The sequence below is a fragment of the Stegostoma tigrinum genome, chromosome 5 (genome assembly GCF_030684315.1).
Source record: "Stegostoma tigrinum isolate sSteTig4 chromosome 5, sSteTig4.hap1, whole genome shotgun sequence".
NCBI lineage: Eukaryota > Metazoa > Chordata > Chondrichthyes > Orectolobiformes > Stegostomatidae > Stegostoma > Stegostoma tigrinum.
Genome location: NC_081358.1, coordinates 7,327,362 through 7,350,417, shown reverse-complemented (window position 1 = coordinate 7,350,417; position 23,056 = coordinate 7,327,362). Strand labels below are relative to the sequence as shown.

The 23,056-nt window shown below is 39.3% G+C and overlaps 1 protein-coding gene across 21 annotated transcripts in view; it reads left to right on the top strand.

Annotated features, from left to right (window-relative positions):
- The window catches only part of LOC125451860 (cAMP-regulated phosphoprotein 21-like), a 405,355-nt gene that overhangs the window by 300,449 nt on the left and 81,850 nt on the right, over positions 1-23,056 (top strand). For all 21 annotated transcript variants that reach the window (XM_048529526.1, XM_059645782.1, XM_059645784.1 and 18 more), the window contains 2 exons: positions 12,467-12,617; positions 21,637-21,715. In XM_048529526.1, coding sequence (XP_048385483.1) covers positions 12,467-12,617; positions 21,637-21,715 — 230 coding nt within the window. The remainder of the gene's footprint in view (positions 1-12,466; positions 12,618-21,636; positions 21,716-23,056) is intronic.

The window sequence follows — 23,056 nt, the reverse complement described above, 5'->3', positions numbered from 1 at the left end:
TGGAGGTGCGGCTTGAGATGGGAGGAAGGGATGGGTGAGGGGAAGAAGAGGTTAGGGAGGCAGAGGCAGGCTGGGCTGGTTTTGGGATGCAGTGGGGGGAGGGGATGAGCTGGGCTGGTTGTGTGATGCAGTGGGGGGAGGGGACGAACAAGCCGCACCTCCATTTCCTTCCTACCTACTAACCTCATCCCACCTCCTTGACCTGTCCGTCTTCCCTGGATTGACCTATCCCCTCCCTACCTCCCCACCTATACTCTCCTCTCCACCTATCTTCTTTTCTCTCCATCTTCGGTCCGCCTCCCCCTCTCTCCCTATTTATTCCAGAACCCTCTCCCCATCCCCCTCTCTGATGAAGGGTCTAGGCCTGAAACGTCAGCTTTTGTGCTCCTGAGATGCTGTGTGGCCTGCTGTGTTCATCCAGCTCCACACTTTGTAATCTTGGATTCTCCAGCATCTGCAGTTCCCATTATTTCTGATACAATCTTTGCAGAGTCTTTCTTCATGAATTGGCCTGGACAAGAATAGGTTGGTGGTTTGATGGGTTAATTTGTTTAATAAGATTTTCCCATCGAGCTGTGTCAATTCTATTTATTTTTGCTTCTTCTCCAGTGGTTTCGCTGACATGAAAAATGTGGCTGTCCATTTGCTACACTGCAAAGTAAGCTAAAAATGGAAAGCCAGTAATTTGTTCCCTTTCTCACTCCTTCTCCCAGTGCCACATGCTGCTTAACCTCCCTGTCTTCAGAATTCTGTAATGCAGCAAGATCAATTGGCAAAAAGAAAATGTAAATCTTTGTTAGAATTTGTCAGATAAGTAATCAGAAACGCAGCAGATTTTCCTGATGTAGTAGATACCTGAGTATGCCTCAGGTTGGAAGAGGGGTGTGTAATCATTAGCAATAAATAGTAGTGTGAATCATATAATTTACAAACTACTTTTTATATTGTTTATTTCTAAAGTGCAGTTACCGATGATGACAGCTAATTAGATCCCACAAACAGCATCGAGATAAATTAGCCAGATCACAATGGTAATTGTGGGCCAGTGTTGATTGGGACAATGGAGAATTGCCTTACATCTGTTTCACCTGTGCCAAGGATGTTTCACATTCACCTGTACATGTCGGCAAGACCTTGATTTTTCATCTCATCTGATGGAAAATCTTCTCATCGGCAAAAGGTCTTTCAGTGTTATCTCCCTAGATTACATACTCAAATCTAGAAATGAGGCTTATTCATGGCTTTCTGACATGGAGCCAAGAATGTTCCTGCTCAGCCAAGCTAACATATTTGCATCATTGCTAACTGCCCTAGAATATAAAATAACGTGCAAATCAGGATGATAAATGCAATGGCGAAATGGGTACACTTAGTAAAAGAATGGCATTCAGTATACCTACATAGTTGTACTGAATACGTAATGTATTAAATCAAATTTAAATCAACCTAAGCCTATTCCATTGATTTTGTTAACAAACTCTAATATATAAAAACAATCAGATCATATAGCGCACTTTGGAAGATTTGATTAACTGGAAAAGGTTGTTTGATTAGATTAGAATCCCTACGGGGTGGAAACAGGTCCTTTGGCCCAACAAGTCCACACCGCCCCTTGAAGCATCTCACTCAAACCCATCCCCATATAACCCACACACCCCTGAACACTATCGGCAATTTAGCATGGCCAATCCACCTAGCCTGCACATCTTTGGACTGTGGGAGGAAACCGGAGCACCCGGAGGAAACGCACGCAGACACGGGGAGAATGTGCAAACTCCACACAGACAGTCACCCAAGGCAGAGAAGACCGTTCAGCTTTTTGCATCTTTTCTACTGTTTAATGAGATTGTATGTGATCTTTGGCCTAACTCCATGTACCTGCCTTTTGCCCATATCCCTCAACACCTTTGATTTTAACATATAACCTGATTAGTAAGTAGTGAAGAACTTTGCAAACTTAACAAACACTCTGCACCCAATAACCTGATGCCATATACTGTACAGAACACATTGAGGCCCTCTTAAAAGTTGTGGATGGAATTGGCCCCTTCCTGTTTTGGTAAAAGTAGAAGGCAATATGGTGTAAAATTTTGGCACACAGAAAGCTTATTCAGGTTTCCCTTAAAACCTCATGGAAACTTCAAAGTCTTCCTCTTGAGTGGTTCCTCTCTTATATATATCTCATTGAATTCGCAGCTCGCCCAATTTACATCCCATTTCCAATTCTCCTCTCATCTCCTGAGAAATTAAATGGTACAAATTGCTGAATGGTGAAACAGAGCGGGAGCCTGGTGGCTGCAGTTTCCTAAAGCCTGTCCCAGCCTGTCTTGCAACTGCTGCTTCTGCACAATGTCACTGCATGCTCCACCGTGACCACTCTCCTTGGACCTTCACACTGACAACGGGCAAACTATCAGCCTTACCACATCATGAGGCCTGCTCTTGGGCCAACTCAATCACCACTTCAGGCCTTCATTTTGGAGCCAATGAATATATGTGATCGGCAGGCTGTGCCTAATCACTTTGTACACAAGGACACACATACACCTCGTGCATCTGCACAGCATGCTTTTGTTTCAATTTGGACAGATGTGTCTTCTTGGCTTTTAGCTTGGTTTCATCGCACTCACTCACTTTAGCATTGAGTTATAGCCTGTCAGCCTCTGAGTGGGTCACATCTCAGCATGTAAGCTCAGCTACAAGCTTCGATCCTCTGTGGCTTAGCATGCCATTTTGTGCAGAAGGGCATCTTGTGACAATGGCAATCTGTGAATAGACTATTAATCAGTCAGAGAGTGAAGAGAACTTGTCACCGTAGGGTACCATGCTACATCAACATCTGAAATTCTGCAGCTCACAAGGCGAACACACTGCATGTGCTTTGAACAAGTGACAAAATAGGGTGCAGTCCTTAGAGGGGTGAAGAGGGACTACAGTCAATCATATAGTTTGTTCAACGGCCCTTCAAGGAGTTCATCATGGTTAGCCCTGCAGATCAGATACAAGGTTTACGGGTATGTCAGTTGGGGCTATTTTGAGGTAGTAGACCGGGTGGAGGTGGGAGGGGGGTAACCCTGGTTATTTTTCTTCAACAGGTGGGTGGATTTAGTATGAAACAAATAGTAGAAATTGCTGGAGAAACTCAGCTGGTCTGGCAGCATCTGTGCAGAGAAAGCAGAGTTAATGCTTTGAGCCTCATGACCCTTCTTCTGAACTTTCAGGATTTAGTGTGATGTGTGTGGGTGGAAGAGTAGTTAGTTGTCATACTGTATCAGGAGGCATGGTGAGGTATCCCCTCTGAGTGCGTACGTAGCATAAGACAGGAAGGGTTAGTAATTTGGGAGGATGAAATGGATGTGAGCCCTTGAGTTGACATAATACACACATAAGTGAGGATTGTAATCCATGAACCTTGGTGAGATGAACATACAGTGGCAGATTTAGACTGAGTGCTGGCCCTGTGAGTGTGAAGTAGCAGAGCGAACCTAATGGCATATAGCCTTGTAGAGCACAGAAGATCATTGACTTGTGGCATTTCTGGGCATCCGCTTTGACTTGGGAATGTAGCTGTGACTCATGCTGTAGTACTGTTCAGACTGGCTGGGAATGATAGTATTGCCTCCTTTGGTGATCAGCAGGAAAAGGGACTGTCCTCTCCTCCACTATCCCATCCCCCTCTTCTTCAGCCTGCCTGCACTTCACTACTGGGATCCCATGTCCACGTTGATGGTTGCTGTGACCTTTTTTATGGTTTCAACCAGTTTCAGCCTCTTCAAAGATTTGGTTTCCAAACTACTTTTGGCCTTAGTTTCCTGGGAAATTGGGATGGGGCACTTTCTGTGATCAGTTCCTCTTTTCAATTCAGGGATCAGTCACAATCTCCGAAACCATGGTTTCCATGTTAATCTGCACAATGCCGCTAATACTAACAGCTGGCTCCCCAGTACTGGCCACCATCAGATGAGCTTCCTGGGAGTGGGCTAGCCCAGGAATAGGCACCATGTTCCTCAGAGGCAGAGAGAAGGGTCCAGGCCCGAAACGTCAGCTTTTGTGCTCCTACGATCCTGCTTGGCCTGCTGTGTTCATCCAGCTTCACACTTTGTTATCTTAAACAATTAAACCAATCTAGTTCCCACATAGAGGCTATTTTCAGGACCCACTAGCAATTTTCCAGTATTAGGTCAGCCCAGAGGGCACCAGAAACTGAAAGGTACCATCCCAACAGGAAGCTGAAGGACAAGTAATTCTCCCTGTCATTACTGAATGAATTACAAGAGTTAAAAGCCCAGCAAAAATCCTTCGTGTTGTGGTGTTTCCCCTTCCACGCTGTTGGCCTGACATAACAGTGAGGCCTTTTGAATTCCAAATTATCAAAAGCCCTCTTGCAGTACTTTCTTCTTGAGCTGCCTATGTGCCTCTCAATTGTCTGTCTCCTGTGCAGCTGCCAAATGCCCAGAGCTACAGTCCTTGTAATCGGACTTCATTCTCATAAGAAATCAGAGCTAACGTTTCGGGTCCAGTGACCCTTCCTCAGAACTGATGGTAGCTGGGACACTATTGGTTTATATGCAGAAGATAGAGTGGGGGAACAGGATCAGGAGTAAAATGGGGGGGATAGAGCCAAAGTGAGAGAAGAACAGTCGGACAGACAAAGGAGTGGAGAACGATCTGGCTGGGAGGGAGAATAGCTGTTAACCCCACACACCAATCCTTGTAGTCACATTGTCTGCCATTACATGCTGCCTATCATTACCCACTAACAGTCCCCATTAACAGTTATTCGCCCTCCCAGAAAAATCATTATACACTTCCTTTTCTGTCCAACTTCTTCTCTTGTTTTGGGCTCTAGCCCCAACTATCGTTAGCTCCTTACCCCCTTTGCCAACCCTATGTTCTGCATATAACCCAACAGTTTCCCAGCTACCATCATTTCTGAGGAAGGGTCACCGGACCTGAAACATTAACTGATTTTCTCTTCGCAGACGCTGCCACACCTGCTGAGCTTTTCCAGCAATTTCTTTTTTTGTTTCTGATTTACAGCATCCACAGTTTTTTTTTTCAGCTTCCATGCTCATAAGTCTGCCTGCCATGTTTAATTGGATAGCAAATGCAGAGGCAGACGATTATCAATCCGACTCATGTAGAGTTGTCCTGGCAGACATCTTTAAAACAAATACCGATGGAGATCCGCACTAAGTCCTGATACTGAGCTCCCTACCCCTGCAGTGATATCCAGCTCAGTGGATACACCCCTAAATTTAATTTGATCTTCAACCCCTCCCTCAACATAAATAATGGATAGCAATGTGGTACCTGAATCAGAAATCTAAGCAAATGTCTTAAACCTGTAAAAATAAATTAGCATTAAATCATGTTAATCAAACTGCTATGTCTACCAATGTCACCAGAATTAGGAGCAAGAATAATTCATACGGCTTATTGACCCCCACCTTTTTATTCAATAAATAGTGTTTGATCTGATTTTAACCTTAACTTCACTTTGCGCCTGTTCCCCATAACACTTGACTTCCTAGTTATACAAAAATTTGTCTAACTCAACCGTGATTATATTCAATGATGAGTCTCAAAAACTCCCTGTAAAAGAGAATTCCAAAGAATAATGACCCTGTAAGAGAATTTCTCATTATATGTCAATTTCTTTCCCCACTCTTTAACCTATCTTTATCCCTTTGTAGGCTCTTTGTGTCCTCAATTCTCAGAACTTCTGATCTCCTACCTATAGTTGTATCAGCAACAAATTTGGCTGCAGCATAGCTGCTCCATTCAGTCAAGAAATTAATGCAGCTTTTAAATAGTTGGAGTTCTAGAACTGATCCCTGCGGCACTTCATGAGTTACATTTTGCCAGCTGGAAGATTATTTATTGATCCTGAATGCCTGCTTCCTGTTAGTTGTTCAATCTTCTAACCTCAGTATTGCACCTCTGATACATTAGCTTCTTGTGCAGTTAGTTTTTATGTGGCATCTTACTGAATATCTTTTGGAAAGCCAAGCACTCTACATCTACTGATTTCCTCTACCCACCCTATTTGATACATGCTGAAGAAATTCTCATAAATTTGCCAAGCGTGATTTTCCATTTACAAAATCATCTTGAAAAACCAAAATATAATCTCCTTAATAACAAGGTGTAGAACTGGATGAACACAGGAGGCCAAGCTTGGGTCTATGCCCAAAATGCCAGCTTTCCTGCTCCTCTGATGCTGCTTTGGCCTGCTGTGTTCATCCAGCTCCACACCTTGTTATCTCAGATTCTCCAGCATCTGCAGTTCCTACTATCTCTGATATAATCTCCTTAATATGGATTCTAGTATTTTTTCATTGACAGATTTTAGAGTAACTGGGTTACAGTTATCTGCTTTCTAGCTCCCTCCTTTTTTTGGATAGTGGTGTTACATCAGCCATTTTCCTAATCTGTTAGGATGTGTCCAAAAACAAGAATGTTTTGGAAGATGACAACCGTTTCGCCCATTTTCTTTGCAATTACTTTCTTTAAGTTCCTATAACACAGGCTATCAGATCTAAAGGAATTGTTAATGTTTCGACTCCTTTATTTTCCCCATTGTTTTCTTTCCCCCAGTCATAGTGATCGCTTTCAGTTACTCTTTCACTTTGAATCCTGCTTTATACCATTTTTGGGATAACTTTTGTATACTCGATTGTGACCTTAATTCTGTTTTTAAAACATTTTTCCTACTCTTTCATTATTTTTTGGTTTAGTTCTACATTTGTATACTTGATTCTGTTCCATTAAATTCTGTAATGCGATGTTGTCCTGCGCGATAAGCATTTTCTTTCTCCTTCACTTTCTAAACTTGCCCCCTCACATGCAACATCTTCCCTATCTGTTTAACTTCGAGCCCTTTCTACAGCACCTGATTATCCAAATCACCAGTACGCCAGTTCCAGCACAGTTCAAGTGTAGGTTGTTCAACAAGTACAGTGCACATCTCCCTAAAAACTGGTACCAGTGCCCCATGAAGTGAAACCCATTTTCCTGATATCAATCTTTAAGGTATGGATTCAACTTTTTGATATTGATTACACAATACTGGTTTGCTCATGGCTCACAAAAATATCTAGAAATTATTAGCTTTGTTGTTCTATTTTTAAATGTTATCCCTAGCTGCTCAAGGTCAGCAGAACATCTTAATTCATCCCACCTATGTCACTGGTCCCTGCATGGAACAAAACCGCTGGACCCCCTCCCCTCAAAGCCTGAAAAATTTACATTAATCCTTGCACTGGACAGGCAAGACAGTGCTCAGTGGTATTAGTTACAGAGAACAGGTTCTATGGCCCTAAATTGCCCCCTATGATAACAACATTTTTCCTGTTTTCCCTCAACTTGAATGGCCCCCCATGTACCTTGGTGCTGTGGTGAATTTGCCCAATGCGAGGGTTGAGGCTCTTCCATGGTTACCCTCTGGATCCCATAACTGCCTTATGGCCACATCCTCCTGTCCCTAACTATAAACCAGATCTGAAGCAGTCAGCCTATGGGTATGAATTGCTTTCTGGAACTGTGCCCAGGTAACTTCCTCCCTCCCTGATGCATTGTAATGTCTGAGGTTCGGACTTCAGCCGGTGAGCTCTAAACCAAAGTTCTTTGTGCTGCAGACACTCCTGTAGAATATGATTGATATGCTGATGTCCAATAACTGCCACAGTCTACAACATATCACCTGGCCTGTCATTTTTATTTTGTATTTTTTTAAATAGTTTGAAGTTTAAACTATCAATTATTGATTAACTGTTGTCATATTATACAGTTTACGGAGTTTTGCTATAAAATCAATTATATTCATATCAACCCATGGCTGCTTTAAAGTACTACCCAAATTAGAAGGCAAACATTTAATGTTCATGTATTACTTACCTGCACATGTATTTAATACCTCCCAGCCACCGCGCTTGAGTCTCACTGTCTCCAGTTTCTTCTATGGGAAAACTTTATTTGTTAAAACAAACAGCACTTATCCCTCGCTGCATCGAATTCTGTCAGTCCCAGCTCTCAATCTCCAGTGCCCATCTTCCTACAGCTCATTTCATGCTCACATGGCCTTATGTCATTTGAAAACTCTCATTCATTTTTGCAGGCAACAGTGTTCACAGCAATTATAGTAAATTAACTGTACAAGCTTATGCTTTTACATTAAATGTATGTAGGTACACTCTGCTGTTTGGGACCATTCTAGAAATTGGCATTTCATATTCTTTCAGACTTGAGTGGGCTGGTTATGTTTTGGAAGACTTCCTCAATGAGTTCTGCAAGTTGAGGCATTAACCACGGCTTAAAAGCAGGCAGCGTGTAAAGCTGAGTAACAATAATGTTGTCTCCTTTACTTTTCAACTTGAACTACTGTCACCCAAATTTAATTTGTTAGAGTGATTGATGATAGCATCTAAGTGGAAAGGTAAGTGATCATTGAATAATATGTGAACTAGATTGTTACTTCTGGCAACTAGGAAAGGGTCCAAAAGAGGAACAATATAGTAAAATTGAAAAGTTTTCAGGTGCATTGACATATATTATCCTCTGGATAAAGTGCCTTTCTGCATTGCAATATATTGAAAACTTTTCCCAACATGAGCACAACAGCTAATTTTTCAAACCCTTTCTCTGGCTGTCATTCATTCTTCGGAGAAGAGCTGTGCTGTATGTTTGGCTGTTTAAAAGCCGCAACAAATTTAAGAATGCATGACTGCCTTCAGGAGCTTGTTTTGGGCAGCTGTCCAGGGAAATGCGACGAGGTGGTTTGGCTGCCGGGTTTGTTTACAAAAGTGATAGGAAGAAAGTAAGTTTTCATGGGTTTTAACAGATTTATGAACTTCTGAAGAAGATAATGTTTTTTAAGCACCTATTCAAGTGATGCTTGTTTTGATTGATAGAATTGTATTTCGAAGTGGATAATTTTTAAATTCAATGCTTCTAACTAAAGTTTGTTTATTTTGTGAGATTTCTATCTTTTCACAAACATCCAAATGTTATTATAGAACTTATGAGTTCTGAATTTGAGATGAATAATGTGTGAGGGTATAGGTGGTACTTGGGAATAGAGGATGAGTGGACTAGGTGGTTGAAGTGGGTAGAGGCTGGGGTGGGGACAAAGCTGATGGGAAAGGTGAAAGAAGCAGAGAATAGGAACATAGTGAAGTTAAGAAATGAGGGTGAAGGCAAATTTGCATTGATCTAATGAAGTAGGCCAGTGCTTTTGTGAATGGAGCCGGCTTCTTAAACAGACTGCTTCAGCTTTGACCTTTTGACCTTTGGTCTCGTCAGAAGACCTGACTTGAGGCAACCCACCCTCCAGTCCGCACCTGCTGGTTGTGCCAAGGTAGAGGCAGGATGGTAATATCAGGAAAATTTCTGAACTTGATTCTTGCTTCCAAGATGAGCTCCAGCTGAAGCTGTATTTTTTTTTGTTGTAATCAGTTAAATTCTATGTCAGTTCTTCATAGCCATTGCTTGTTTCCCATGACAGTATCTTCAACATGAATATGGCAGTCTTTAACTCCACTGTGTGTGGATGTCTATATACAAGAAGTTATTTTATTTACTGGTGGCAGCCAATGTTACCATCTGATTACCATAACAAGTTACAGATCTGGGAGAAACTGCATTGATGCACATGCACTTGTAAATATCTAATGACCACTTGTTAAAATTTTAACATAATGTTAGAAATGTGCTTACAATTTGGGAGATGTTTTCCTTCTATGAAATCATTCAGAAACCCAGGCTGATTAGAACAGCTGGCAATACTGGAACTGCAGGGCTCTCCTGATTTTTGTGAAGTTGGGGATATTGGATCAGTTATCTATTCCAGGGCTCTCCTGATTTTTGCTTTTCATGAGACCAATGGAAAGAAGAATTGGAAGATATTTTTTATGGGTGACTGATCAAATGTTATCCATTTCAAATTTGTTGTCCAGAGATTTAGGTGACCTTCTTTGCTCCATTATGTGAAAGCCTTTGTTGATTTCAATGCTGGTATGATAACATTTAGCAGTGGAACAGTACTCAATAATCTGAAAGAAGAAAATGCAATTATTCCAAAAACTAAAGGTGATATTTTTTACTCACAACCTCAGCGACTTGTTATGCTAAGCTCTAAAATGCTCAGCACAAATCTAGTGTTGAATCTTTTGGTAGACAAGCAACTACCTTGTCACATTAAGTTCATTATAATAAGTAAAATTGTGTAGTTATTTTATTTTTCCTTCAATTTAACCTCGCATTACATTACTCATTAAACATATATGTTATATATAAAACTTGTTTTAGGGCTATTATTTCAGTTTCACTTGTTAATCTTAGGTTTCTGCAAGAAGAAGAGCCTACCTGTCCTGCATGTTTCCTGCATTTCATTAGTGCTGCACTTGATTCAAAATTATTTTTATAGCTTTCTATGGGGACAGAGGATGCATGTCACTTTATATTTCCCTAAGGGCAAGATCTATCAAGAGGTCCATTGGAAGTCTCATACATTAGGGGTATTAAGGCACAGTATGCCTCAAAACATTTTTACTGTTCACCGGCATTAAAACTTCTTTATATTGGAATTTTATGCCATTATGAGTTTATTTGTCAGAAGTTTGATTTAATTAATTAATTTAGTTCTAAACCCAGAATGCACAAAGAATACAATGTATTATTAACATACTGAAATTTGGCAAACTGAGTTTGTGCTGTTGCATTATTTGCTATTATATATCAAACATGTGTCCTCTGTTGCTATGCAACCAAGCAGCTGTAATTTTCTGCATGTTCAACTCACTTTCACACTGTACTATTTTATCAAACATGCTGCAAAGCTGTAAGGGAGGAGGCTGCCTAGCAAAAGGAAGGATTGCTAATGACGTTGCTGCTTTTCTCGGCAAGATTTTCTTCACCTCAGTCCTCAAAAGAGGGAATTAGTAATGATGAAACAATTGCAGGCTGAGATTAACCCCAGTTCAGAAGCACTCCTGCTATATGACGAAGACTTTCGATAATTAAGAGGAGTACTGAACAAAAAGGCAACTATGCATCCTATAATTCATAGACTTATGATACTAAATAAACTGTCTTAGTATCAGCAGAGCTTTAACTATTCTGTAATGCATGTGCTTTCCAGATGTCGTTATCACATCAAATGTAAGCATTTGAGGACATAAACTTAAGACTGCCATGGGCTGAACATTGTTTCTGAAATCTATATGGACCAAGGATTCTGGAACGAGAAGTCAAGCAATCTTAATTGTGAAACCTGTTTTGGGGACAGGAGAAGGGAAAGGAGGGACGAAATGCAACATTCTAGTTCTGTTATTTTTAAGAAGCTGGATACATTGACTTGGTGGAGTGCATATTTATTCACTGTTCAAGGACTGGACATTTACATTAAAACCACAACTGTACTGGCCTTTACACCCGGGAAAATTGCCACTGTTGTTACCAAAGTTTAGGTGGATTGAGGTGCATGGTTAAAGGAAGAGGAGGACTTATCTGTACATCACAATATCTGCTAGGAGCAGAGCCAGGAGTGACTCTGATGTAATCAAAACCATGAAACCCTCCTGGGGGAGGGAGGGGAACAGGGCGAAACAATGGGGAACATTTTTGTCTCAAAATTGAAGAACAAGGCTGAAAAATAAAATTCACCATTTGCATGATATTTTATCAGTCAATTGCAATGTGCTACAACCAGCTTTTAATCACAGGACATATTTCATTGAACTGTAGAGTTAACATTTCAATCCTACAGAAATCCAGTGTCCACTCATTATGTTGTAAGGTTAACATTTGTAACAATGAGGATTATTGGTGGCATTTTCAATCGAGGTCTCCATTATATCAGTAATGAATTTGCAATTGTTTGGATTATTGTACATGAAAAAATTTTGAAGGAAATTTGTGCTCAGTTTATGATATCAGTGTTTTGAGATAAAATGTGTTTTGTTGTTCCAAAGACCAAGAATTTTAGAATATTTTGCTAGCTTTTATTGTGAACACTTGTACAACTTCTGTGATTCTTGACTTGATATTGATTGATATGTGAAATAATTTTCTTTGTACTGGCCATCAATCTCAGTAAATATAAGAACTAAGGGAGTATATTGTCAACACTGCGTCTCCCGTTCATTCCCATTTCTGTTGGTGAGATGATGTAATTTGATTATTATTTGTAACAAGCAGATATTGCAAGTGTTATGATCAAACACTTGCTTCTATGAAAGATAATCTTGTGTTATAAAATTTACTTTGAATCGCAATTTCATTTGTCATGATTATTCTTTACTGAGGAGGTGCTTAATACTCTTCAAAAGCGGCTATAATTATCATTCTTGCAAGATGATAAAGTGGACAATTTGTAGATTGATGAGTGATTGTAAGTGATAGCAACATAACCAGTCATTTTACAAATGAAAGGAATTATTATTTCTTAGTAATTTTTGTGTTGCAGGATTCAATTCAGCTGCAGCTTACCAGTTCTCCAAGTTTTCAAGATGATGATAAAACTAATAAAGAGGAATTGGAGAGAGAAAAGGACAAGGATAAAAACAGAGAGAAAGAAAAAACTAGTGAAAAACCTAAAATAAGAATGTTGTCAAAAGGTACGCATTTGAAATCAACCCCCTTTATTACTAAAAAAGAAGTAGTGGGTGCAGTTCTTATACCTACACTGCTCTCTTGCCAATCTATGATGTGAGCAAAATGACTTAAAATGGTTGTATTCAAGTAATGGTTAAGACTGACAAACGCTAATGCAATAATTGGTAAAAGTTGGTTTTAAGTAAATGTGAAGGTTGATGCACTTTATTAGACTTTAATTCATACAGGACCTGTGACATAACAATGTTAGATTTTAAACAGAAAACAGGATTATGGAGAAAAATATTTCTGTTGGTACTCCTTAGGAATTGTTCTTGGAAACATGCACTTGAAGTTCACATCATACTTTCCTGAGATTGTCATGATTTACTGTAGCAGTTTATTCCATTGATTCATATCAGTACACTAGTCACATCTATACTCCTAAGTGCAGGTAAATCTATGTTTTCACATTTCAAGTCATTAAATTGACATTTGAAACGCAAAACAGATTTTAACAGATTAACCTATCCATAACTTGGAATATTGGAAGATTTAATATTAGGGTGAATGGACAAGTCTCCATAAACAGGAATTCCAGTAATAAATATGCAAATAAATCATAACTTTATTTCTATTTCACTGCACTTACACACTTTCTACTTGACAATTGTGGAAAAAATACAGGTAGGCATGTTGAGTCACCGTCAATAGTAGACAGTTAAAGAACAGTAATTCTAAGACTGGTACAATATCGGAACAATGTTTGAAATCACAAAACTGTTCAAAAAACAGTTGCTGTCGCATGCCATGCAGTAGATTGTGTAAGTCATATTGCAATCCAATGAACATAACATACAAAGGTTGTTTATTATAGAAGAAACAAAGAAACTTTAAGACATTAAATGGAAGCCATCCATATCAAGTTACAAGACAAAATGAAGGTCATAATCACTAATACAAAAGACTCATGAATCCATTTCTTGCTTGATCAAATCAACTCATAAAAATAAGCCATCATAACATGGACATCAAAATGACACCGAATGAATGGGGCAAGATTAGAAAAATAATAGCCATAGCTGTTTATGAACTCATGAGTAGGAAGTGTAATGTCAAAATGTGTGGATGTCACTAAGCCAGGAGAATGCAGTTACCGCTAAGAAGAACCACGACAAACATTAACAAACTTGCAGAATGGGCATGTAGATGGAAAATTATTTGAATCTCAATGTGAGGTGCATTTTGATAGGATGTCAACCGCGCATAAAAACAGTAGCACCATGAAATGCAGTTACAGCTCTCCCATATGTTTGTCACTACAAAGTGGTGCTATGTTGCCAACATGGTATCTAGCTGTGAATGCACACTGATGCTTAGGGGTCGGTCAGCTCAGTTGGCTGGTTTGTGGCGTAGTTTGATACCAAAAGCATGGTTTCAAATCTCACGCTTCCTGAAGTTAACTGAAGGATTCTCCTTCCCAACCTCTCCCCTTGCCTGTGGTTTGGTGACCCTGAGGTTAAATCACCATCAGTTGTCTCTCTCTCTCTCTCTCTGTCCAATGTGAAAACAAGCCCTATGATCTGGTAAGACTATGGTGAATTGATGTTGACATTTACACTCATGCTTCAGGCCAGGAGCCATTTTGGGTAGGCCATTAGTGGGGGCAAACATGCCAGAGACATGCAGAGTTGGCAGATCATGTCAGCGCATAACGCTGGTTTGATACCAAGTGACCATGTTCAGCCTGAATACACTAGCTAACACTTATGTTCATGCAACAACAAGAGGAATTTTGCATACTCATCCTTGGCCTTTTGTCCTGTGCTATTTAAAAGGATCATCAGTTACTTTCAGGTTAATTTTTTGACTGATTTCTACATGTTAAGTTCATCAAAGTGTTTGGTGGTTATAGTGCTGTGTAAAGTTGCTGAAGTCCTCTAGAGAGTGCTACAACACATTTTGTTTCTCACTTCGAAAGGTCTGCTCAGATCACTTGCTCCCGGGCATGAGTGTTTTGGTTTCTATTTCGCTTGGCCTAAGGTGTAATTGGGAGGTTTAACAGAAGTGGTACAGAGGAGAAAAGTGGCCAAAAAAGGGAGGAAGAAAGATGGATCACATTCACCTCCGTGTCTTCAGGGAATACTTCTTGTACATGACCTTCAGTGAGGAACAGTGGGTGGAACATCTTCACTTAGTGAAGGAGATGCTTATTGAAATCTGCCATCTGCTGCAGGTAACTCTGTAGTGCCAGAGCAGGGAGAGGACGACATTGTCAGTGGCTATTTTCTCTTGCCAGGGGAAGCATGTGGAGCAGGAATGCAAATTCTCCAGACAAGCAGATGCTGCAGGAAGCTATTGGCTATCAAAAGCCTGCTTTGAAAATGCTACATGTAAGATTTGAGAATTTCCACATCCAGGAAGAGTTCTGATCCCTCAGCCGGTGTGGACCCAACTGGAGCACATTATCCAGGTGACTGCTTGGTATTCTTGCAGCAGTAATAAAACCTTTGTTCTGAATCAATCCACTTTTCCATTAACATTGGAACAACCAGAAGAAAACAGAGCATGGCTGCTGAATTGCAAAATGTATCCACTCACCACCGGGCACATGACTCCAGAATGCAACTCACTCTTCCGTCAATTAATGATCTCTTCATTACATCCTCACATCTGGTTTTACACCTGCCTTTTCTCCTTCTTCCCACACTCTCCTTCCATTTCCACCAGTCATTCACCGCATCTTCTCTCTCTCACGGTAAATTATAAAGATGGTCTTTTAATCTTTCCCTGATTACTTTATTTCAACATCCGCAGTCTTCAATGGCCAACTTACTACTTCCTAATCTCACCCTTCCTCACTCTGTATATCCATCTTGGCATCCAATTCTCTTTTGTGTTCAGTTATTGTTCCTCTCTTCTTGATGTTGCTCACTACCTAACAAGGTTAGTTTCACAACAAGGTTAGTCTTGTTGATTTTTCCTTGCAGTTTCAGCAGTACTTTCCAACATTCAACAACTCACTACATGTCTTCCAACTACTCCAACTAGCATTAATCTGCTGTTTAGTTTTCATTCACCTCTTTCATCTTCACCTACAACCGATACCAGATACTTGAAGCAACTCATTTCTCTTCATCCATCATTTCTCACAACTCTTGTTCATCTATCTTATTGCATTTTTTTTTTGTTCTTCTTTAGTATGAAGACTTTCGAATATTCCTTCCACGGTCAGAAATCTTCCTCTTGCAATCACTTTCTTTGCATTCCTTTTTGTCTTTTTGTACTGGTCTTCTTTTTTGAGATCTAACTGTTTCCACTTCTTTAATAAGTTCCTTCTTTAGTTTTACTGCACTTTCTGTCATTTTGTTACACGACAGAGTTTATTTAGCAGCCCTTTTCTTGTCTGATGATCTCCTTTCACACTTCTGCACTCCGTTTTTTCATCACATCTGCCACTGAGTTCTACTAGTCTTCCACAGAGCCTATATGACTTCACTCTATTTCTCTTAGCTGTCTCTCCATCTGCTGTCTTAATTTTTCTTCGACTTGCAATTTTTTGAAATGCCACCACCAGATATTCTGTCTGCCTCTTGACTTCTGCTGATTTGTTTACTTTGCACAGAACTCTGCTACCAGCTGTCTATTTTGAGCAGTCCTACTTGCAAAGACTTTGCAGTTTCTTTCGCATGTTCTGTACTAACCATGCCGTAGTTCAGCTGTCTTTCACTATCACCTCTGTTGTAGTTTTGGAGGCATCTTCTGCATTTTTTTTAACATTACCAGTTAGCACGACAACAAATTCCAGGATCTTGGCTGTTTCTTTCATTTGCTCCATCAAATTGTATCCATCATGAATAACCTCATAGCTTTCATTGTGCACAAGCACAATTGTTGTAAAACGTTTTGTACACTTTCCACTTTAAATAGATCACCCATTCACCCTGGCCTGTTACTGCCTATGGTTTGAACTGTGTCATTCATCTGATGCCAGATTTCTTCTTTCTCCTCCAGTCTGTAATTACTCTGTGATGTACAACAACTGATCATATCCTGTGTTTCAGCTGTAATTGATAACTTGGATTATTTTGTCACTGATTCTGCTCACTGTGTTTGCTTCTGCTTTTGTTGTATCACCTTTATATTATGTATTCTGGAAACATTTTTATGGATACAACTAACCAAACCAGGATGGCTTGCTAAGATGACCTGATAATGTTAAATGGGAAGAATCTAACAATGAGTCTTGAAGATTCAGTACTGGGGCTGTAGTTATTCCTATTGGTAACCTGTTCCAGGGATTTTTCTTGTAAATAAAAATTATTGATTCAGTGCCTTGGAAACAACTGAATTTTATAGCTTGTGTGGATGACTACTTTGCTTTTGACATTTCCAGAGGACACTACATATTGATATCTGTCAATTCCCAGTCTGTTCCATTTCTTAAAGAACATGTAGGTCCATTTTTCCCCCTCATTTGCCATGGTGATCCCTTCACCAAATCTTTAATCATGGATTTGACACTGATGTATTTCCCGAACTGAGAATTGTGCAGCATGGTTTTAGATCGCTTCAGTTTTATTATTATTTCTCAAAGGAGCCTACATACAACCTGCATCCTCCAGGATTGGACAGTCGTTTGTTTGGTAAGCTATAGCATTGATATTTTCATTGCAATACCCAAGGATCCTTCCTCTGAAATCCAAGAATCCTGTTTGCCTTGGATTTTTTTTGCTGAATGTGGAATCCTCATCAAAGATTATTTTTAAGGTAAACCCCCCAGGGATTGTCGTGCATGTGCCTTTTGGAGAATTAGATTACAGAACTTAGTTATCTGTAATTGGGCCCTTTTCATGAGCAATGTGTATGACATAGTTTTTTTTTAGCATTGTGTGCCATCTCCTATTCATCCTGGCATTTTTTTTCAATTCCGGAAAATGATCTTACAACGAGTTGATCTGATTTTGAGTTTTATTCCTTTTGCATATTCCATCTAGTCATCTGAAAACACACTGTTTCTAACTTGTTGTGTAGGTCCTTTATGTGTTTCAAGAAGACTAAAAGTCCCAACACAATGGTAAGGGGCACTCCAGAGAGGACATCTCTAGGTGAGGATGATTCCCCATCGTATACCACTCTTTCTCTTCTGTTGGTGAGGAAATAGAGGATCCAATTTAATAATGTCCCCTCAGTTCCGTAGGAGTTTGGACAGGAACTTGTCATGAGGAATTTTGTGAAAGGCTTTTGAGAAATCTGGTATTGCCATGTCAGTAGTTTAATCTCTTTTGAGACTTGAAGTTTGATTATCGACAGCCTGTAAAAGCTATTTCAATAGTTTACTTCACCTAAAAAAAACCATACTGTCAACCTTACACTAATAAACTTCAATAAACTTTATAACATGAGAATGAACATTATGTTCATTTCTTCACCTAATATTAGGCCAACACCGTTTCTTCTCTCATTCTGTTCGCTATCGATTTATCTTACTTCATTGCCTTTCAGCTTTGTTTTGCAGAGACTGGTGATTTGTATTCCTTTTCTTACCATGAGAACTATTACCTCACTGCTGATTCCTGTCAGGCTACCAGTAATTCATTTTGCTGTTTTGAGTGTGGTCAACTTTTTAGTCTTTGATTTTCTTCTGGATTGAGTCTTGCACCGATTACCTTCAGACTGAGTGGCAAGAGTGTCACTACACAATGAGACCAGATTAGCACTTTAATGAAATTGAAAATTAAATGTGAAATGAATATGAGATGAAATATTTATGCTCAAATACTAGTAAATGTCAAGTGAGTAAATAGAGATGTAAACATTGGGTGTTTTCAAAGTATCAGTTGATCCAAAGAACAAAAGAAAGGTTAGTTTCATTGAATTTTAGGTCCATTGCTCTTTTATTCTCATTTTCTCTGACATGCAATTTTTATCATTGACACAGACTTCATTGTATTGACACAGCAGTCTGGAATTAGGTTTTCTTTTGCTTTGAGTAACTAAAATATCTTCAAACTATTTATTTGAAAAACAAAATGCCAGTCTATTACTCTGGGATTGAAACTTGTTACAACTGTTGTAAGCCTATGTACAATGAGTTTATGTTTTCTTTAAACCTTTAAATTGCATGTTCTTTTCTCAACTACACAGGCCCTCTGCAATTTGTTACAGACATTATGATCGGTTCCTTTCATTTTCACCAGATGGAAAGTGCAACTGGGTGATGATGACAAAGTTCTCAAAATTAAGCCTCATTGTAATACAGGATTAAATGTGGTCTGGAAGAAGTCAGAAGTCAATATCATGCAATGGATTAATTATTTCATGTGATTCTCCTGATCAAAATATTCTTAGTTTTCATTCCACAGTTCAAAGTTGGTGTTGGTTACTAACAGTTGGCATCGCCAGTTGGGGCATACGTGGAATGGCTAGTGGGGAAATACAAATGTTTAGTTAAGATAGGTAATAGTTAAGTAATGAATTGACATCATCATGAAAAATTGACTACATTAACATTCACAGATATGATTCTAAAATTACCTCTGAGTATCGTTTGCATTGATCTTTTGTCTTGTTATTTTCAGTAAAATATTTCTAGAACAAAATATCCCCTTGGCCAACCTCCAATGAATGACTGTTACAAATCTCATAATCCTTTCTGCTGTCAATAGACAATGACTTTGTCGCATTGGTCATGAATAAAGAAATATCCTTATTAGTTTTTACTCTATCAAAGGTTGGTTTGCTTCAATGGTTAAAAAAAATGAATATGAAATTCTAGCAATTTGCACCTATAAACCCTAAGAGTTAGAAACAATCAATTGTATTGGTCCAGCCTCTGACATGACATTTAAACAAACTGAATAAAAAGCATCAGACTTAACCAATTTTCAGTACGTTAATGCCACAATTTCTTTTTTATTGATTCATTCCTGGAATGAGAACATCACTGGCAAGAACAACATCTTTTGCTTATTTCTTGAGACGATAGTGAAGCGTTGCCTTCTTACTTCAGGCACATGCACTGGACAGTTAGGTAGTGGACTCCAGAGCCTTGATCTGGTGAGGGATATATATTAGCTGTTCTTTCCTTAGATTGCTACCCTGTTACTTCAAAACCAGTTATGAGCAGCACCTAACAAAGTGAAGTTCCTAGATATTTAGTGTTCTATGAATCCATTGCACAAACATCTAATGATAAAGAGTAATCGATATTTTTGACTCTCAGCATATTCCCTGCTATTTTTAGACTATTTGAGTTTTCCTATGCAACAGTGTGTCTTTTCTGAAAAATGTGGTAAAATTCGTGAATTATTGTACTCACACAGAGATTCACACTTCATGATTGCATTTTAGAAATTCTGACACTGAAGTCAACTTGATTTTCAGGCTAGGCAGTCAAATCATGTAGAGTATGCTGACTTTACACCTATATTATTGATATGAGATCGTACAAAGTTCTGTACCACAGCACTGGAATTCTTAAACGGTTGAATTGTAACGGAATTAGACTCTTGTTTAATGTGTGCTTATAATTCAAAGCATTTCTTGAGATTTGTTTGCTCTTGGTATTTTTGGAGCGGTACATATACTATATAATAGTTTACCTGAACTTTGTAAGATATATTGATTCATTGCTTATTTTGCAACGTTTCTAAATCATTATATTTTAAATTATTTAAAAATACTGAAAATGTTTGTTGTTATGTCCCATCATTTAAGATACTTTTTATTACAATCCCTCTTTAGAAGTATCATTTGCCATTTCTTCGCCTGAGGCTAATAATGTTCTTGACAAAGGGTGTACTTTGAATTATATTATGAAATCAGCCACGATAAACTGGATGGGTGTGGCCCTAATGACCCTTCATGCTCTCAGTAGTGCTTCCTCACTGCAGAAAAGTATCACATCTTCATACCATTTCTCTCCAGAGCGTTGGGGAAAACATCAGTCACTTGGCATGTCGAGGATCCAGAGTGTGAATCTATATTATGTATTTCCTATAAGATCTCACAGGTTCTGCTCTGTATGGCTCAACAAAACCACTTCATACATGTCATTCATCATCTTAAATTGTGATTTATAATTTCTGAAACCCAAAAATTTTGTAAATTATTACTGTGCTTATCAGGTTTCTTTGTCTTTTGTGAAAGAGAACCTAATAACATCTTTCCCATGTAAGCCCATCAAGAAACAAAACCATTTTTGTAATGTGAAGGAACATATACAGGAAAGCTTATTAATTGAATTTACCTAAATAATGACCACTCTTAAACAATGTTAGGATTGAAGTAATTTTATGTTCTCCAACACGTATGAGCAGAGCATCAGTTCAGTAGGATTGTCTTATGTTAATTAAGTTTCAGGAAAAGCAATAACAAGTGAAATTATCTCACAATATGGAGATGTTTGGCCAAAGATTACAGGAAAAATAATGAGGAGCTCATGGCGCTGCAATTAGTGCTTTTATAAAATGTGGATTGCAGCAAAGAAAAGGCATGTGAGTTTCAATTCGTTATGTGTGGTGTGACAATTTCCATCACCCAGCTGAAAGCCTGGCAAGAATGGATGTATACCCTTCACTTCTTTATTGATATTCACTGGCCATAAACTGCTGAATTTGCTTGTATGTGCAAATTAAATTCACTGCAGTCTTTTAAAGCTAATGTCTCTGTCAAATGTGGAAAAGGTATAACACACCAGCAATTTTGAGTCATTGTGTTTCCAATCGGAATGAAGACATGTATATGCTGCTCCATTTAGTTAGCCTTTTGTTTCAAGGCCCTCACCTCCTCTTAGGCTGGCAGTCATACCAATCTGAATTGCATGGGATTGTTTTAGGTATATTAGACCTGATTTACATTAACACATGCTGCTTCAGAGTCCAGTCAGAGTAATAATGTTTCATCTATGTTTACCGATTTAGCTGTGAAGGTCACTATCTCAATTTAATGGTCCACACCAATTAATATTTATTTTGTAATTTGGGAAATTAGATTAAAAACATAATGAATGTCTGTTAAAAGTATGTTCTTCTGTTGCAGATTGCAGTCAAGAGTACACAGATTCTACAGGGATAGATTTGCATGAATTTCTTATTAATACATTAAAGAATAATCCCAGGTTAGTACCTCCATATTTAAAGGGATAACCTGGTAAACATTTATTTCAATTTTATTTTTAGACTATTCTATATCCGAATAATTTGCCAATTCAAAATGTGTTATATTTACCAAAATATACCAGCAGGTTTAACTAATGTTTGGGTATGTCATGGAACTGGAATAATGGGCTAGAATTTAACCACACCACCCCACCTCCCAAAGAAAGTTGGGTTTTGTTTGGGGCGGCACGGTGGCTCAGTGTTTAGCACTGTGGCTTCACAGCGCCAGGGACCCGGGTTCGATTCCAGCCTCGGGTAACTGTCTGTGTGGAGTTTGCACATTTTCCCTGTGTCTGCGTGGGTTTCCTCCGGGTGCTCCAGTTTCCTCCCACAGTCCAAAGATGTGCAGGCTAGGTGGATTGGCCATGCTAAATTGCCCGTAGTGTTCAGGGGTGCGTGGGTTATAGGGGGATGGGTCTGGGTGGGATGCTCTAAGGGGTGGTGTGGGTTTGTTGGGCTGAAGGGCCTGTTTCCACACAGGAATATAAAAAAAATGTTAAAAGTACCCAACCCTAGCAGAAACTACTCACTGTGGTTTTCAGGAGGACAGTCAATGAAAGGTAAATTGATGTGCCTTCACAATTGCAGCTGGTGCTGGAGAACATTTTAAGAATGCTACTTGCTTCCATTTTTACAGGCACTCTATTTTCAATCCATGGTCCATGTTACGCAAGCCTCAGGAAATCTGGTAAGGGGAGGTAGAGAAGTCTCAGATCAGTCAGATAAATGCAACTTACAGCATTGCTTATGGGCCAGGACAAACAGGGCAGTTTCCCACAGCCCCACAATCAAACCCTAAAACAATAACAACTCGCCTCCGTGATCACCTGTCTGCTATCTTTCTCACTGTAGGAAGTAGGGGCAGGTAGTAAGAGAAGCGGTGAGAAGGGAAATAATTCCATGAGTTGGCACAAGTGATATACTCCCTTCCTATCACATTACCAGTTAAATTTTGGATGAGAATCCGTGGCAACTTGTCATCCATTAAATTTCTCCACCTGCCACAAATTAAGGCTTAAATAATCAATTATTGTCTATCTAAAGACCTCAACCTGCCTTGTCCGTTATCAGAGATAGAAAGAACTGCCGATGCTAAAGTCAGAATTAACACAGTGTGGAGCTGATGAACACAGCAGGCCGGGCAGCATCAGAGGAACAGGAAAGTTGATGTTTTGAGTCAGGACCCTTCTTTTCGAAACTTCAGTTTTCCTGTTCCTCTGATGCTGCCTGGCCTGCTGTGTTCCTTCAGCTCCTCACTGTGTTGTCCATTATCATCTGCCTGCCCAGGAGGTGAGAAAGAA